The sequence below is a fragment of the Nipponia nippon genome, unplaced genomic scaffold, assembly GCF_047370975.1.
Source record: "Nipponia nippon isolate SJK-2023a ecotype South Korea unplaced genomic scaffold, ASM4737097v1 scaffold_4, whole genome shotgun sequence".
Lineage (NCBI taxonomy): Eukaryota > Metazoa > Chordata > Aves > Pelecaniformes > Threskiornithidae > Nipponia > Nipponia nippon.
Genome location: NW_028262358.1, coordinates 18,867,248 through 18,885,798, shown reverse-complemented (window position 1 = coordinate 18,885,798; position 18,551 = coordinate 18,867,248). Strand labels below are relative to the sequence as shown.

At 50.9% G+C, this 18,551-nt stretch overlaps 1 protein-coding gene and 1 long non-coding RNA gene across 3 annotated transcripts in view; both read left to right on the top strand.

Moving 5' to 3' along the window:
* The first annotated feature begins 2,499 nt into the window (after positions 1-2,499).
* Positions 2,500-6,308, top strand: LOC148053174 (uncharacterized). The gene is made up of 5 exons (XR_015708937.1): positions 2,500-2,604; positions 3,481-3,738; positions 4,197-4,288; positions 4,829-4,917; positions 5,690-6,308. It is a non-coding gene; the product is annotated as an uncharacterized LOC148053174 (long non-coding RNA).
* Positions 6,309-11,483: 5,175 nt separating this feature from the next.
* The window catches only part of GALNT14 (polypeptide N-acetylgalactosaminyltransferase 14), a 103,777-nt gene continuing 96,709 nt past the window's right edge, over positions 11,484-18,551 (top strand). For both annotated transcript variants that reach the window (XR_015708808.1, XM_087776829.1), the window contains exon 1: positions 11,484-11,749. Coding sequence is in view for 1 of the 2 variants with exons in the window: in XM_087776829.1 (XP_087632955.1) it covers positions 11,621-11,749 (129 nt within the window). In the remaining variant the exon portion in view is untranslated. The remainder of the gene's footprint in view (positions 11,750-18,551) is intronic.

Genomic DNA, 18,551 nt, shown 5'->3' with positions numbered 1-18,551 from the left:
CAAATTCATAGTAAGAGTCAAGTTGAAAACAAAGTTGGGTTTTGTAGAAATTTTCAGCCGTTTTGTGAGACAATGGGAACGGACTTTGCTACTGCTGTTACGGGGAACAAGTTTTTCTAGGAAAATTTGCACCCATAATCTAGCACAGGGGACCTCTGTCAAGAAAGCATGCGATTAAAATTCCAGTTTTCTCCTGAAGCCCATTTTGATGGAATATTTAGTGAACCATGTACAAATGTGGAAATTACACTTTCAGATTCAAAAGACCCAGACTGCGGATTGCTATGAAGAGTCACATTTTAAAAAGACCCATTTTTTTTTTCTAACAAGTCATGTATGCATCTCGTGTGGAGGGAAGGGTTAAGAGCTGAGCACCCTGCAGAAACGTGGAGATCCTCACGCTCCTGCAAACGTGGCTTTGAGAAGGTTGTCTATAGCTGGTGCTCATTAAGCGAGATGAAATGAAAGAGGTAGTTCCTCTAAAGTAGCTTTTTTTTCCTCAGGTAAAAGCAGGATTTCTTTCTCATAAATACGCTGCAGCTAGACATAAACCACTTATTGCTTGAAAGCAGCTCTGCACTGCTGAAGAGCTGGAGCTCATGAGTGAGAAATTGGGTCTTAAGCAACCCTGACCCGGGTGCTTTCAGCCTGGCTGCTGACAGCGGCAACGCGGCTTTTTGCTTGGGCTGAGGCTGCAGAAGACTCCTGCCTCTGCAGCTAAACACCGAGTTTCCAGAGGATGCGAGGAGCGGGGTTATGTCTGAGATAGCCTTCTTACCACGGTCTCTCTCTTCCCGCTGCCCCCTTCAAAACCAAAGTGTTAGCTAGGGATACCGCTCCAGAAGCTATGGCCATCCCTGCTCTGCAAGTCTCTAGATCCAGCCCCCCGTTAGCCTGTTTCCCCTAAAAACCGAGCAGGCAATGCAGAGCATTGGAGCACACAGCGAGCACGCCCCTTCCAGAGAAAGGGTCATGGAAATGGCCACGGGCCATTGTGGATGCAGGGAATATCTTGAAGGGCTGCACATCTTTGGGTATGAGATTTCATGTTGCCTCTTCTCTTGAACTTGGGTGGTTGATGTCATTTATTGTGCTTCCTTTCAAAAGCAAAAAGAAAACAAACTCAACATCACACACTCTTCCTACCTGCTCATTAATCTTACACACAGCTTAGAAAACCCTAGTCTTAAAAACTGTCTCCTACTCTTAGGGCACGGGTGCACATGTGTCAACAGATTAAAACTGAAGGGCTGCGGTGCTCCCCCCTGCTCCCCTGAACAACATTAGCTCCAGTTGTTCATTAGCTCCAGCTCTCCGGGCTGATGCCCGAAGTCAGGCAGGAACTGGCTCCTGTGGGACCACGTGTCCCAGCACCGGGGTCTGACCGCATCCGTGAGAGTGGTGGGACAGACCACTGGAGGTCTTATTTTGACTTGGAGCCATCCTTGTCAGAGCGCTTTTCTGAAACCCATGGGATGCCCTTGCTGAGCGCATCCGTTGTGGCCAGCTTCTACCAGCATTGCGGTACCTGCCTCTCAGCGATACTGGAGAAATGTTAGCCTGATGCTAAGATGCTCGTCCGTGGGGACTGTGGAGAACTGTGACTCCTGGCATCCCAACGCTCATCAGGCAAATACGGACAACAGAAATAACCCTGAGCATCTCCAAAGTAGTTTAATCTGAAGGGCTCACGATTTTTGAACGGTTGAGACGAGCATTACTGAGAACTCATTTTCCACTTCAGCCTGCTCTTCTGCTTGTGCAGGGCAGAGCATGGAAGCAAGGCTTGGGCACTTCACAGCCATTGTCTGGATCAATATTTTCCAGTGTGCACAAGTTTAAACTGCTGAGTTTTGCAGAACTTTAATTGTATCAAATGCAAAAAAGAAAGGGATACTCTATCAAACTAACACATAGCTAAGCACACAAAGAATTTAGGGAATGAATTAACAGAAAATAATTAATATGCTGCAAGAATAAATTGCTGAGTCCAGTAGAAAGAACGCCTATTTCTTCTTAATCTTTTTTTTTTTTAAATGGTGCACAAGCAGTTGGAAATACAAAATCTCAGGAGAAATTTGGTGGAAAGGCCATGTGGAGGTGCCATTCCTCAACGCTACTCTTTAAATTACGTAAAATGTTGCAATAAATTTGAAAAACATCAAAGAACTTCTATCAGCTCCAACCACCTGAAACAGCTGAAGCAAGAGAAGTCCACATCACCTTGCTGAATTAAGGTGCCAAAACCTGAGCTGCGAACACAGCTGTCACCGGAGGGCTTACCATGACAGTAAATCAAGCCCTTCCTGCTTGACTGTGAGGCAGACATTCATCCTTTCTCAAATTATTTAAAGCAACTGGAGGCAAGAGATCCTCAGGTAGCCCACACTGTTGCATACTCATGAAAGTTAGGATCAGCTGAGAGTGTTTCTCCTCAACGCTTGGCATATAAGAAGAGCTGCCTCTAGTTAGCAAGTCCTTGAGGGCAAAGCCTAGTGAGAAAATCTTCTGATTGTGGGTAAAGCTGCTGTTCTAAGAGGCTGTGCTGTGTGCTTGTGCCCTTCCCAGCATGGGTCCTGGAGCTGAGTTGGCTGTTTTGCAGGGGTGAGTGGCAGGGTGAAGGTCCTGCGGTGTCAGCTAAGGCTGCCTTTCTGCTTTTTGTGTTAAGTCAGTGTTTCTCCCTTGCTGAATAACCCTGGGCTTGGGATTGCTGGGGATGAGGCTGTCCTGGTATTAATAGGAGGTGGTTGCAATGGGATCAACCCCTTCTGCATTGCTCAGGTAGCAGGGTGAAAGTACTCTGAGGGTGAGCACACCATGGGGTGGCACAGAGGGTGGGCACACAGGGTCTCCATCAGTAGCCCAGATCTTGGGGGCTGCAAGGCTATGCTGGTTATTGCTGCCCAAAACTGAGGATGTTTCTGGACTGTGCAGGGCAGAGCCAGCCTGGGACCTGAGCCCCTCCTTGCATCCAGCACATGGAGGAAGAAAACTAAAGGACCCATCCTCCTAAGTCAGGCTTTTTGCTCAGCTCTTCAAACCTAGGAACTGCTCCTCTTTCTCCTGCCACTAGTCTCAGCTTGCTGAAACAGAGATTAAAAGCCTGAATTCCTGTAAAGGTACTTCAATGGCAGCCAAAACAGGCTCCCCAGCGAAAATTAACTATCCTCTGGACTGAGGGGAGTTTGAGCTTTAGCAAAATGGACTGATGAGAAAAACATAGCTAGTCCTGCAAAGATGAATTTGATAAAGGTAGGCAGAGCACAGTGAAGGCATGAGATGCTGGCTAAGTGTTAGCTTTTACATAGAGCTGAGTTCTAGGTCTTTTAGACAAGGCTTAATCTTTTCTATAAACAAATAACACATTCATTTACATGAATAATCCACATTTCTTATGCAAATCATCTCCCTGCTGTTGTTTCTACTGAGAATAATATTCAGTATAATTACCACATTTATTTAGTGAATCTATTTACACAGGGTAGCTCTCTGTCCATGAATGCTCTTCACCAGAGAAGCCCAAAGAGCAACTGGGGAGCCCAAGCTGCCAGTCATGTGCGCCCTCTGCTTTCTATTTTTGTTCCGATAAAGCATTTTGGGACTGTTTGAGATGTCTCAGCAAGAGCAGAAGGATGTCAGCACCCTGCCTCCGTCCCGGGGAGCGCACCTGCTGCTAATGGAAGGCAGCCCTCCCCTGCTCGCTAGCCTGCTGGTTGAGCTCCAGCTAACTATAATGAGGCAAGGCACTTTGAATAATAACTTTCCTTTGGGTATAAGGCTATCTTAATTTTTTTGTGTGTTTAAGTTGGTAATTGCCATGGAGTTTGAAAATCTTCCAGGTTTCACCACTCTTAATTATGTTCTCATGCATATGCATTGTCTGCCTGTGCGCTCATTACTGCGAGGAGATCAGAACCCGAAACGTTGGAGCGGTTTCTTCCAATTATCTCCCGTATGCAGAATTTCCTGTGAAATACCCCTCCTGCGTGGGATAGCCCAAGCTGTCTGGAGCAGATCTTGCTGTCCAGAGCACATTCTGTTCTGTGTGGTGAAATTGAGATGCATCTCTTCCCTCGCATGTCTCACCTGGGTTGTTTCTACCTGGGATGTCCCCTCATTTGTAGCACCAGCGGCTGAAATGCTCGCTCAGGGGAAGTTATTACAGTGTCCTAATGGAAAATATTTCAACTTTCTAGGACCCTGATTGCCTCTTTACCTGCTCTGTTTGCATCTATTGATCATTCTGGTTCAACGAAAGCCGCTGGGACTAACAAATTCTAACAAACAGGTTTGAATGCATTAATGAGGTGTTATGTGGGAAAGGAAAAATAATGCTGTTGGGCTTCTAACTTGTTCTTGCTCAATAACAGGAAAACAAATGTGTGCAATTAAACATTACTTTGTTTTCTAAACAGCAGCCTTGAAATTCTGTCCTGCTAGTAGGGGAAATCAAGCTGCTGCCTTGTTTTCTAACCAACAGCAATGATTTGGTGATGGGAAATGAGATGTTAATCCACCTGAGCACATTCAGGGTTGAATGTTGTTCCCTTGTAGGTAGGCAGGATTTGTAGCACCGTGTGCATTTTCCTGTAAGAAATCACAGTGGATCCCATGAAAAGATCGATGTGGAGCAAGCGTAGACCTTGAGGTTATGCCTGCTTTTTGCATGGAGCAACTGCTTGCTTTTGACTATTTTTCAAGGAGATGGGGGGTTAGTTGTTAGCCCCTTGGAGCTTTTGCGTTGAGAGCAGGAGGTTGCCTGAACAATATATATCACTCTGTCTTTATATTTAAAGTGTTTGTGTATGGAAGAAATGTCTATTCCTAGGCACTTCACCTAAATAATGGGATTGGAATCTTAAGAAGTGAGGTGATGCGTGGTTCACTCTCTTCAGCTTCTTGGAACCCTCGGGAGAGGTGAGGGATGAATATTCAAGAATCTTTTCTATGAGAAATTTTCTAGGAGGAAGACGAGGGTAAAACTTTTCATCCAGCTGCGAAAGTGCTCCTTCCCACAAAATGCCTGGTGCAATATTATGTATTGCCAGCTGTGTTAATAGATGCCTAAATCCCAGTTGGCATCGGGCCACACTTCCATATCACAGAAGTAGAGATTTGGCTCCGAAGTCTGCTTAACACCTGCACACAAAAGGACACAGGCGTTAAAAGTGCTTTAAGGACAAAGCTTTATTTTGGCTAATGTGTTCTCTCACCCATCACCTGAGTTGTTCTTTATTCTGTTGAGTGTCACCTGTCCAAACTTCAATTATGGGCTTGAATGTGTCTAAGGGACATAGTTCTTCAGCTGGTTAAAAGGACTGATTTGACATATTCAAAGTAACAAAAGGGTTTGGTCTGAATACTGGCAGGGTTCTCCGCTTTCTCAGAGAGGGATGGGGGTGTGTGTGCACACGTGTGCATGCACACAGGAGCACATCTCCTTGGGAGGCCGCTGAGCAGCTCTGCTTCCCCTGTAGAGTTACAGCAGTGCTGGGGTCCCCCGGGAGCGTGGGTGCCTGCCAGAGCTGTGCTGAGGACTGCAGGGTGCCCAGGACCTTACAGGCTCAGGTGCTGCTGGTAAATATTTGTCTGCCCTGTGCTATGTTTGTTTATTGATCGTTTGCGGCAACTCGGCCCATAAAACTACCTGCCTCCTTTGTCTCAAATGCTCTTTTGTGGTTATTTGCAGTGGCTGCCACTGGTTGCTGATGCAGTGACCTGGAGCTAGACAGCTTCCTCCTGGCCAAAACACTGAAAAACCAGGCTGTGGGATCAGCAGCCATCGCTTATCCAGGGGCTCTCCCCAGAAAATGCCTGTGTGGTGGAGCATCAGGAGAGACTGTCAACCACTGGAGACATCTGGAGACCAACAGGACTCAGAAGACTTGGCTCTCCTGTGGCAATAGCTACACAAAAGTAGGGCTGGTCAAAAGCAGCCAGTGAGCAGTACTGAAGGTGGTCACAGCAGAAGAGCACTGCCCAAGGGTTCTGTTCTTGTGCTCCCTAATATGTCCCCCAGCCATATGCTGAAGTCAATGTGTCTCCTTTCAAATCTCCCATTGCTCTGGCCCTTGTTCCCACACCTGCTTGTCCTGGCATCATGGGGCACCTGGAAATGCTGGGAGCTAGTAAAAAGGCTGCACCTAATCCAGAAAAACCTGTGCTCCAGCAAATGGAGGCAAAAACTGGAGAGAATGTGAATTACAGTTGCTAAAAATGCAAGATATAATATGTTGTGGTGGGCAAGAATTCCCCGTGCCCTCCTCCAGCCTTACTATGGAGAAATCTTTGTATTTGTCCCAACGGCAAGAGAGCTCAGCACTGTCTCCTTCATCTGTGCCACACAAGCCAGGCTGAAGGTGGGAACCTGACCTGTAGGAACTGCAAGCGAACGCCTGGATGTGTGCTGGTGCCCATCTACTTGGGGAACAGCTTGTGTTCCTGCAGCTGACTTGATGAGAACTTCAATTAACAAATGCTATTAAAGTAGCTCTCCTCTTTATTTTATTTTTTTTAATGCATAGTATTTCCTGACAGCTTAAACCTTTAATTAACCGGAGATGCTGTCGTGGAAAGTTTGCTAAAGAAGAACGCTTGTGGTTTAATTAAAAAGAAAAAAAATCCCTTACAGTTCCTGAAAAAAATCTACTTGCAACTCCAACGGTGGCAAAAAGCCTGCAGGAATTCCTCCATTTCCCTTTCTGATTGCAGCAGTAGGCGCGGAGGTGCAGAGCGATATCATCACCCAAGTGGAGAAGGTGAGTGTTTCACAGCCTCGTGTTTGACCCTCCAGCTGCAGATGTAGGACAAGCTACAGTTCTGTTATCTGAGTGAGGGAAAGGAGACAGCTGACTACAGAGCTTTTACTTTTTTTAAAGAACTTTAACTTACAATTCTCCTGGTATTAGGGCAGAGCTTTTTCTAACATCTGTGGTCTTCTCTGAGGGTACGCAGGGAGAACGTTGTTCAGCATAAGCACTGTTTTGGCTTTTTTTTTTTTTTTTTGGCTCCCAATACAGCACTAAACCAAAGGCAGAGCTTACCTGCCACCACGACATGGGATAATGTTCACAGTATCTTCAACAGCCTTCATGGTAGCTGATTTTTGAGATGGTAGGCTACTGCCTGAGGTGGCAGAGAGCCCTCGCTGTCATTCACATCCCTGAGGGCTGCGTGTGACAGTAGCCATGGCTAGGAGCCACTGTCTCAGGGCACACTTGCACGCTTGCAGCAGCATGCCACGGGGCTGAGGCATGGTGGTGACAAGTGCTGCAGAGGTGGTGGACCCCCACGGCAAAGCAACGATCTCCCCTTGCTCCTGTGCAAAGGGCTTGCTGGCTTCTCCCTTTCTTCTGCCCATGTTGACTGGATTAGGAACAGACTAGGTGGCCTGGAGTCTCTTTGAACAGCTGCAGATCCAAAAAGAGATTTTTGTTCCTGTATTAAATATAAACTTGGAAGAGTCACCGACATGACTGTTCGCATTCGAAGCACAGCTCCACCCCTAGACAAGTAGGGAATGGTTTCTGAGTCATCCCTGGGAGCAGGCTGGGGCTGTCGGGGTGGCACCTGGGCCGGGGGCATGCGTGGGCTTGCTCTCCTGGAGGCCCTGCACCCAGGCTGGCACCTCGGCTGCTGGGTGACAAGGGACAGCTGGGCTTCTTGTGAAACACGCCAACGCTCAGCACTTGCCAAAGCAGCTATTTGGGAGCAGCTTGATACACTCTTCCTCCTGTCCTGGCCCTGTCCTCAGCATGGTTAAATTCAGTGAGTGTAGCACACGCTCTTCCAGGGGCGGGAGAGAAACTTCTGTATTAGCTTCTTTCCCCAAGCCTGGAGTCGGGACCACAAGGGTACTGCCGACCACTGAATGAAATCCATCTCCCTGTCTAACCACACATAACCATGCTGACCCTTTCAGGTGCTGATCTCTTATTTTTGCAAACAAATGTATTCTGATATATTTGCTACTGCAAGCAGCCCCTCTTCGTGGAGAAGCTGCACGGCCACAAACAGCAGTGAGAGCTGGGCTGCCCCAGACGATGGACTGTACCAGGTCCTCCCCTGGCAGCGGGGCTCCGTGTCCTAGAAGCCCCTTTTCAGTCAGAGCTGGGTGGGGTTCCCCCGTGTTACAATAACCCGTGATGTTCAGCTGGGACTCCCCAGCATCCTGAGTCAGGGGTACATTTTGATCCTTTCCTCAGATCATTTTTCAAGGGTATCTGTTTATCCCCCTTTCAAATTTCCAGGAACAAACCACAAACTATTTGTGATCCTTTTGGAAAAGAACTGTGTTTTTTCTCTGTGGATGGGATCTTGGATGTGAACCGAACTCAAACCCAGGAGCAGTCCTAGCATAAACTGCACTGAAGCAGTGCCCAGCTGGTTTGTAGATCTGGTGAGATGAAATTCCTTTGGAAATGTTCTTGCTGTTCTTTACGGATGCTCTTGAAATAGCGAGGAGAGCTACTTTTCCTACAACCCTTTCCTTAAAGGCAGGACCCCGAAGGGCCATCGTCTGAGGCTGCAGTTGTGAAGGGTCCCCCCTCCGCTCAGAAATGATGTCCTATTTTTGCTCTCATGAAACAATCCCTTTTCATCAACTTTGTAGTGCTGATGCTAAATACCCATTTCCTAGACTTTTTTCTGTCTCTGGCTGTACTGCTGGCCTTAAGTTTTGTTCTCTTGGAAACAGGTAGTATGTTACGGACCTCACTTGTGAAGCATTTGAGATTGGCAGATGAAAAAGTAGAAAAACAGGGAACATATGGGTGTCAATAATACAATAGAAGACTTTTTTTATTGCCATGGTTTTAATGGAATTGCAGTAGGATTTTTATACAAGTGTCTGAAAGTCTATGACTTCAAATAACTCTGAACCTATGGATTTGTACTCTTGCCTCATTCTTGCTTAAATAGCTGTGACTATCATCTGCTCGATATATTAGCGGTCCCAGCACACATGCACGTGCTCAGGAGGAATAGACTTTCTTGGAGATTGCATTGCTAGAGCTCCTCGAATCTCCTGTCTTGTCACGGGACCCCGGCAGAGAGCAGCCACAGGGCTCCGGCAGGCAGGGATTTGTACCGCGTCACCCTCCTCGCTGGCGTAACGGCGGTGCCAGCGGGGAAGAGTCAGGCCTCTGCCCGTTATCTCGGCCAGGCGCAGCGGGTTATTCATCACGGCACCGAGCCCTGCCAATAAAGCTTTCCCTCAGCAGAGGGAGTTGTTTCTCAAGGTAATAAGATAGCATTATCTGATTGCATTTTTGTCAGGTCCGTCCTATTTATTACCTTACCTGTAATCTAATTTGTAATGTATTTGCCTGTTATTTACTCTATTTCCCCCCTATATTTTGTAATAACTTCCGCTGAAAGTCTGACCTACAAAACAAGATGAGGTTTGTAATCCAGCTTTGAATGATAACACCCAGGTGCCTTTATCTGGAAAAGCTCTCCTAGAATGGAGCGAGGTCTGGTAGGAAAAGCTCAGCACCCTCTGCAAATGTGTCGGGGGAATGCCGCGTTACAGCAGCCGAGGTCGCTTCATCCCAGCCAGGAAAGCACCAGCAGCTACCTTCTATTTGTGGCAAGATGGTCTTTTTGGTCAGAAAGCCATTCCTGCTCCAAAGGGAGGTACGTGAGAGGCAGCAAGCAGCCTATGCCAGTAGCTGGGGTGGGTAGAAGGTAAGAAGGTAATAAGCCATGTGAAGAGCCACCATTGATGTGCCTCAGCTGCTGAAAGTTGCTCAGGTGCTTCACCTTAGCTTTCAGGAGAAAGGACAAAGCAACAGTCTGGGGAAGAGAGCAGCCACCTGCAGGTCCCCTCTAGGTTGGGCAGAGATGTCTCATGGTGGCAGAGCTGGAGGGCGGTGGCCCAGCTACGCCAGGCACGGGGCTGAGGAAGGTTAACTGGTGTGACAAATGATGCACACCATGGGAAGAGGTGGGATTTTGAGGCTGGGGCGGGCTTCCCGCGTGGCATCTTGCTGGTGGCTCACCAGGGCCCGAGGGCTTTCCGCTCTCTCCCCACCTGGTTAGTTCTGCTCCCGCTTGGCTGCGCCGCTGCCGTTGCTGTAAAACAAAGTTCAACCTAAGCCTGCCTGCTGGACCTGGATTTTATTGTTCCAGTAAAGGCGTTTCAAAGTCAGATGGCCTTAAAACAAAGAAAGAGGAATGTCCCTTTTTGTGGATGCTAATGAAATTTTTATCTGGGCATCTTTCTGTGAATGTTGGGCCTGAGAGGCATGGATTATGTTAGGGGAGAAGGGCTTACTGAGCCCTGGAAATAAATCAGAGGAGGACAGAGGATGAAGATCACAAATGATAAATTAGCAAGTGACAGAAAACAACTGCAGGAAATAATAAAACCAGGAGGAGGATGTGGGAAATGCATAGGAGAGGTTGTTTACAACATGTGCATCGGACTTTCCAGCATTTGACATCTTATCTCCAATTCATTCCATATGTTACTTTATGCATGGATTCCTGTTTTTATGGGGTTTGTTCTATAGTTTTTGTACTAACATGAATGACTCACATCTGCTCCAATACTTAATTTATTCTCTAATGTCTTCTGCAAGGAATTGCTCAGCTCATACAATACTTACCAGTGGCAGGATCGGAAGAGCAGCGAGTCAGGCAGGTGAGCAGCGACAGCCAGGTGAGGCAGCTCTTTTCTGGAGTCCTACTCTGTTGTTTTTTTTTGTTTTTTTTTTTTTTTTTCTTTCCCCTTGGCAATGTCTGTAATTCCCGCTTTGGCTGCCCTGTGCAGACAGGCTTGCTGTGCCGGGGCGGTGTGTGGAGCCGGCAGGGAACACCCCACGGGACGGGGATGACAGCTGAGGCCATCCCAGCAGGACGGTGGCTCGGCAGCGAGCTGCTGCCAGCATACCAACAGCTGATGATTATGATTTTATTTTTTAAGTGTTCTTGACAGCTCCGGAGACTCACATCTTCTCTTCCAAACCCAGTAATTAAATTCCACCTACCTGAATTCCCCTGCTGTTTCAATTGGATAAATTAATCTTCCCGTCATGTCTGAGCCTCCGCTGTGTGCTGTTGAACGGCAGCCTCCCCTCGCCCCGCAGCCGGGCGGGGACCGGCACCGGCCCGGGCCAACTTCGCAGCGGCCCGGCGCATCCTTCGGGGGCGCTGGGAAGTGGCCTGGACCCACGCATGGTGCGTGGGAAGGGAGAGAGATGGACCCCCCCCAACACACACCCACCCACCCGGTGTGCTCGGTGTCCCCGGCCCCGGGTGGCCGCGGCCCCGGCGGAGCGGGCAGGGCAGCGGCGCGACCCCGCAGCTCCCCGCCGGGCCCGGGGTGCCGGCCCGCCTGCCTGCGCGCAGCACCTTCCCTCGGCGAGCGGCTCCGGCTCCAACCCCCCTCCTCCCGGCGCCTCCTCCTCCTCCTCTTCCTCCTCCCCTCCCCTCCCCTGCAGAGCATGCACAGCCCGGGACTCGCACCGCTGGCTCCGAGGCGGGCGGGCGAGACCCTCCTCCCCGCCGAGCCCCGCTCCCGCTGCCCGCGGAGGCGCCCACCGCCCTCCCCTGCCCCCTTCCCGGCCCTTCATCCCCTTCCTCCCCTCCCCGGGACTTTTCCCACCCCTCCCGGAGGATGAGGCGGCCGACGCGGCGGCTGGCGCTGTCTCTGCTGGGGGTGCTCTGGCTCGCCGCCCTCCTCCTCTTCTTCTTCGGGGCCCGGAGGAAGTTGGAGGCGGCGGGAGCCGAGGGGCGCACGCCGGAGGTAAGGGGGGGCGGCGGGGCCGGGCCCGGGGCCGCCCCGGCGGGGCGGGACGGGACGGGACCGGGGCGCAGCCGGCGGGCAGGGCGCGCCGCCGCCGCCCGGGGAACGAGTTCCCGGCGGTTTTCGGGACCCCCCACCCCATCACGCTCCCCGCAAAGTTTTGCACTGGCTCTGTGCATGTGTGGGGGGGCCCTTTCCTTACATCCCCCCCTCCCGGTGAATGACCCCCCCTCCCGGTGAATGCCCCCCCCCCCCCCCCCCCGTCGCGGTGCCCCCCTCCGCACGGGCTCGGGCAGCGACAGCCCCAGCCGTCCCCCCCCGCCCCGGTTCACCGGGGGCTGCAGCCGTCGGGGCTGGCAGGGGCGCCGGCGGTACCGGCCCTCTGCACCGCCGTCGACTTCGAGCATCCCTGGCTTCGGGCCTTGGGTCCCCGGGGAGCCGGGATGCCGGCACGCCCCAAGAAGACGAAGTCCGTGTTTCGTGTCGCTCACGGGGGACGGGTGACTCGTTCCCCCCGTGGGTCACGCAGCGTTTCCGAGCCCTCTCCTAAACGAGAAGGGCTCGATCCTGTCCCCTGGCCGAAAAGAGAGGGGAGCAGATGTAGAGCATTTAGGTGGTCTGTGGCTGGGGTGCATCGGCTGCAAAGCCGCAGGTACATCAGCCGGGGTAACTCGCTGCGGCTTTTAATTACTGGTTTTGCTTGAAGGCAGGGCGAGGGTAGGAGCGTTGCCCTGTAGGTCTCAGCCTGGGTGGAAGAAGGGTGCATTTGCCATCGCGTGTCTCTGTGTCGTGTTTGAGTCCCTGGAGCGACAGCACGGCAGAGATGCGAAGAGCATCCCGCTCGACACAGGGAGTGAAACAGAGGAGTTTTGCTGCCCAAACGCTGCGAAGAGCAGGGAGCTGCAAGCAGCTTCGTTTGAACAAGGTCCCATGTCCTCTCTTCTTTAATAGCCGAGAGCGGCTTGAGCTTAGCTGAGGGTTAACTTTCCAAAGGACACAGATGAGATGCTGCTCTTAGTTACACTGCTGTAAATCCTGAATAAATTAATCGGGGTTAGAGCCCAGGTCCTGAAAACCTGCTGAGATTAAGGGTTATCGTGGCAGAGGAAGGCTGCGAGCCCTCAGCCCTGTTTTTGCACCAGTGACACCCAACTGAGTGTTTATCCCATGACTTACGGCAACTATATGCGTTGGCCAGGTCTTCACAGAGTCTCGTGTATGTGTCACCTCTGCAACTGAATTAACGGCCTGATTAGAGAAAAAAAAAAAGTCAGAACTCATAAAGCTTGCTTTGATTTTTTCATCCTGAGGAATTATTGGTTTTCCATGTTTTTTAAACAAAAATGATTGAGGAGGTTTGTTCAGGCTTTCAGAAATCTTTCGGTCCTAGCAGAGGGGAATGCATCTGTGCGATTTCAGGCCCCAAAATAAATAATTATATACACTATTTATTTATTTATTTATTTAAGCTGGGAAAGATAATAAGTCATTGAAAACAGAGTTAGAAGACAAGCGCTTTCTTAACCGTAACTATGCTTTGGTGGCAACAGGTTTCTATCAGAGCTGCGTTCTGAAAAATTGCGAAATGAGACCTCCCCTGTTTGACGTGAGCACCTGTATTCTCCTTGAAATGAACCTTGCTTCTCACTTAACACCAGCTGCAGCTGAGTTGCTGTTTCATTTTGCGGCCCGTTTTGGCTGTCTGCTCCCGTTCAAGGCTCCCCCCACCCTGGGGTGTGGGTTGCTGATGCTGTTAGGGGCCGGGCTGGGCTCCCATGGCTGGCGAAGCGAACTTCTCCCGTCACGCGGGATCAGGCCCTGAGTTTCGAAGCTGCAACCGCCAAGTTGCCATAACTCCAGCAAGTTGACTGCTAAAATTGCCTCTCCTTCATTTCCTCTGAATTTTCCATCAAAACAGTTGCATCCCCTTGAGATCCGTAGAGTGCAGATTCTTTTTTTTAATGCATTACATTTTTTGGCTTTGGAAGCCGCTTTTGAGCAGTATGAATTATAAGCTGGTTGTGAGCGCAGAGACGTGGTGTCACTTCGGTTAACCCCTCTGAACGGCTGTGGAGCTGACGTGGGTACCAGAGGCAGAGATGCTGTGGTCCGGAGGGGAGCCTGGCAGTGTGTCCCCTTCCCTTGGCCAGCGGGACTGGCTGCCGATGGTGGAAACTTGAGCAGTTAGAGTTGTCCTCCCAAATTCCTTGAGAAACTGGAGGCAGTAGGTTGCTAATGGCAGCGCAAACTTTGTAACATAGCTATGGTGGAGAAATGGAGCAAATTCACATCAAGTTTCCTGGCAGCGTTTTCCGACATGTGTTTTTTTTGTTTTTTTTTTTTTATTCCCCGCCCCCCCCCCCTTCTGCCTTCTCTCTCAGTTGAGCTTTATTTCTGTGGCCATATGCACACCATATATCATGCCTCATGTGGATTTAACCTTTAGACCCTTCTAGTTAGGCTCCAGGTGGCAATGCCTCCTCCTGCCCGTGCCTGTCTCCCAGCAGGGCTTGCGGCATGTGTTCAATGCCAGAAGGCCACGGTGCCCGAGCTTGCTGGCCGGCCGTGGCGCGTTGGTGGCTTGCCAAGGGCCAGTGGCAGAGCTGCTTCTCGCGGAGCTGCCGCCCTTGGCTGTGTGGAGGGCTTGCCCATCCATTGCTTTTATTTTGGTCTGCGGTCCCCCCTCACCCTTTACCCCAAATCCTGTGCTCTCAGCTTCCCAAAGGAAGGCTTCTGATGTTTTTTGCTATAGCTGGAGAACCCTGTGTTGGGGTCAGCAAGGTCTCCGAGGAGCTGATCCTTGGTGCGAGGGATCTGCCGCGGTCTTCGAGTCCTGTCTAACCCCAAAACACGCTGACGGCGTGGCCTCTCGCAGCGCCGGCGGGCGTTCGGGGCAGGTCTGACAGCGGCAGCTGAGCTTTCCTGAGCTGCTCGTGCCCGAAGAGGTAGGTGCGGCCGTCTGTTGTAATTAACTTGGCTTCATCTCCTCTTTATTTATTTTTTTTTTCCCTCTTTTCCCCTCTAATCCTATTTCTGTGGACCTCTCACCACTGCCTGGTGGTGGGCAGGCTCAGAGGGCTCCCCTTCTTGCCAGCCCTTCCTCCCTTCAGTCCCTGTTGCCTACTTTCCCTCCTCCTCCTCCCTGCCACTTGCAGCCACTGGCGGTACGTGCCAGGGCGGCCGGAGCAGGCTGAGGCTGGATTTTAGGGTGTGGGACTCCCTCCCAGCTGTGGGGTGTAGTAACCTTGCAGGGCTGGTAACATGTAGAAGAACATAATTTGCTCCATTTAGGACTGCGAAGTTGTTCCCGGGACAAACTCCTGGTCCCTCCGCTGCACTTATTACTGCTGTCACTTGGTGTTTGGGTTTTTTTAGTTTTCCAAAGGGCAGATCAAGCCCTATTAGTGCAGTAAGCAAAACTTGCCCTTGCCCTTTCCCTGCCCTTTATAAAGTCCTATAAATTGGCTGAGAAGGGAGCCGTAGCGGTGTGCCTGCCTCTGCCAGGGTGCACGGCCCGCATGGCCCGGCAGGGTGCCTGGTTAGCAGCCGGGGGCTCAGCCTGCAGGAAAGCCAAGTCTGATGGATGAGGGTGTAAGGACATGGGGCTGCCCGGGGTTACGGATCAGCTGGGACTCATGGATGCCTCCTGCCCTCCATGCCTTTCAGCAGAGGCTGTAGCATTTGTAAGCATTAATTAGTTCCAGCCTGTCTCCCTGCCCCGGCGGTTTTCTGGCTGGATAAACTGGGACCCAGAGAGGTTAATTGAACTTTGTATCCTGGCTCTTGTTGATTCTAGAGGAATCGGAATCACTCAGCCCTCTTGGAAAATCAGGGTGCCAGTGACCCACCTGAAGTCACCCAGGGAGACGGCACTGGGGCTTGGCATGTGCTTGGGTAATCGGGGTTCACGGCCCCGCGCTACCACCCAGCATCTCCCCTGCCTCCCTCTGATCCGGCCCTTTGCTTTGCTTTGGAAAGGGAGGGGGGAACATATAAATTAATAACTTAATTACATTAAGAAATAATGAGAGGAACTGATATGCAGGATTAATTACAAGCGAATTCCCAAATTGATTTGTGAGGAGTACGTGTAGCTGGCTCCTCAGGGATGTTTCGTGAGCGTGCTGGCTCCCCCGGCTCCTGCCGGTGCCTGTGGCCTGTGCCAGGCTGTGGCCACGCAGCCCTGGGGGATGCTAAGGAGGGAGCAGGAGAGGGGTAGGTGACAACCCCTTGGTCATCTCGTCCCCTCCGCCTGGTGAATCCATAGCAGACCAAGGTGGGGAGCTGGCTGTATAGCAGAGCCCTGCTGCGGTGAGGGGCTCATGGTGGGGTCTGGGCCCCGGTGCTGAGGGCCAGCAGTGCGTGCAGGAGGGGCAGGAAGAATTTGTTGTTGGGTTTGGTTGGGGTTGGGTTTGCTTCTCTTAATTCCGTCCTGCGTGCTGGCTTGCTCCCTTGGGTGAATGGCTGAAGCACAGCTGACGGCCTCTGGAGGGAAAGCAGGTCCATTGTGGGTTGGATTGCAGGAGAAAATCTACAGAGGAAAAGTTCCTTTTATTAAAAAAAGTGACCTGATATACTTGACTTGTACTAGCGTTCGTGATGCAACAGCTCCTTTCTGAGTGTGTTCAAATGCAGCTGGGGGATGGCTCCTGGGAGATGATGAGAGGCTCAGCACCCTCGCTGCCTGCTCAGAGTGCTCTGGGGTGCTCAGCACCCTGCAGGATCGGACCGCGATGCGAAGGGACGCTTGCCAGCTTTGCGCCTGTGCGCCTCGCACCAGCCTGCGCTTCCTTCTGCATCATCGCCATCTAGAAAGCCTCAGCACCTGGAGCTCAGCTGACAGTTTCCAGATATTAAATTCCTGTCAGTTTTATAGCAGCAGAACCACTTAACAGATTAAAATAACTGTGTATCCTGCAAAAATTCAGATTTTAACAATTAAGGGATTGAAGTGCCAAAGCTGTCAGGAACAAAAAGGCACAGCGTTTAATAGCAGGGACGCTCGTGCTGGCGGGGTGCTCGGCTTGGGGCATGGGTAGGTCCAGGATGGGAGAGAAGAGGAAACTTCTGTCATGCTTTGCTGGTGAAATCCCAGCCTGAAATCTCTAGGAGCAAACCCAGGCTTTCTAGGATGTCCAGAGCTTCGATGGTGCGGAAGATGGGGTAGAATCCAATTGCTGTCTGCTGCTGGTGTATTTAGCGATGGATGTGGAAATATAAAACAGAAAGCCATGCCCAAGCTGCCCCTTTCTGTGGGACCAGACAAGGCAGGTCTGGTGCATCAACGGGTGCCATTTCTCAGGCGCTCGCCTTCCTTCTGGTGGGCTTGGGAAAGCGGTTTTCTCAGTGCGGCTGCCTCCATGTACAAACGCCTGTGTCCTCATGGAGCAGGAGCGAGGTGAGAAGTCCTGCCAAAGTCAGCACCCAGTTACCTCGGCTGTTAAACCAGTCACGGACAAACAGCCTGCCTTGTATGTCTTGTTTAATTAATCTACCGACTACGCATCAACATGCTTTCCGAGATACCTGTGAAACACTAAGCAGTCAATGAAAACGCTGTTAATTTTTCACTGGTAATTGCAATGAATGAATTTTACTCCCATTACATTCTGGTAGAGCGCCGTGTTGCAGCTGTGACTGATGGGGGCATAAATATTGATTGAACAAGACCCGTTTGCTTTGCAAAACGGTGAGCATCAGGATGGTCAGGTGCCTTTCCTAGCTTGGTGCTTTTAAAAAATATCAGGGAAGGAAGGAGAGGATGCAAGGATTACACTTCTTTGCTAGTAAGATGCTAAATAAATTTCTCTGCAGCTGATATGTGTCTTGTTGACAAATGGTGTTGAGTACCAGAAAAGGAAAAATACTTTTTATTCTACTCTGGAAGGGTAGAAAGTGCTGGAAAAGTCCTGCTGCTGCGCTCAGAAGGGGTGTCAGAGGTGCCGATGCTCCCAGAGTGAGCTGGGCTCAGGACCATCACGGTCTCTCTTGTAATCTGCTTCTCCTGGCGAAGTCCCTGCGGAGCACCCTGCACGCTGCCAGCGGGATTGCTCTGGGCTGCGGCGTCCCTCGCTGGCTGGCATGGCGTGGCGTGATGTGCCAGCATCCCCTTGGTAGGTGACAGGGAAGGGCCCTTGTCCCTGCAGCTGGGTTTTTAGGAGGGCTGAGCTCTGGCTCGTGGCCCTGAGCCTTTGGTGACCCTTCAGGGTGGGCTCGACAAAAGAAAGTCCTGCTTTGAGCAGGGAAGGCTCTGAAATCAGCTCTGTGTCTGGATGCCGAGGCATTATAGACACAGCACATATGTTGTGAAGTGTCTCCATGCTTGAGAAAGATGCTGACTCTCAAGGAAGATGTTTTTTCCTATTTATCCTTTCACCACCTCAGATGCGTACAGAGATGGCTTATTTACTCAAAAACTGTTGTCTCCTCCTTGCTCTTCCTTTCCATGATACGGGAACATCATCCTGATTTATTTTGATGTGCTTGTGGCCCAGGGCCTGTCTTGGCTGGGATTGCTTCCTCGGGCTCTGCCGAGACGTCTCTTGACCCTGACTCTGCAGCATGATCCATGCCTCTCCACGGGCAGCGGGACTTGGGACACAGGGTAGCCGCAGGGAAGGAGCTATAAATGGCTGTGCATGGGCAAGGCAGGTCAGTGGAGCATTTTATGGTACCGGGGCTAGAGTTTTTCCTTCCCTCCTGAAGCTGAGAGGTTGGTTTTAGGCATAGAGACCAGTGCAGAGCATGCGGGGCACGCTCTACCGAACTGCTGTGGTTCAGCAGGCATGAGCTGGGCAAGCTC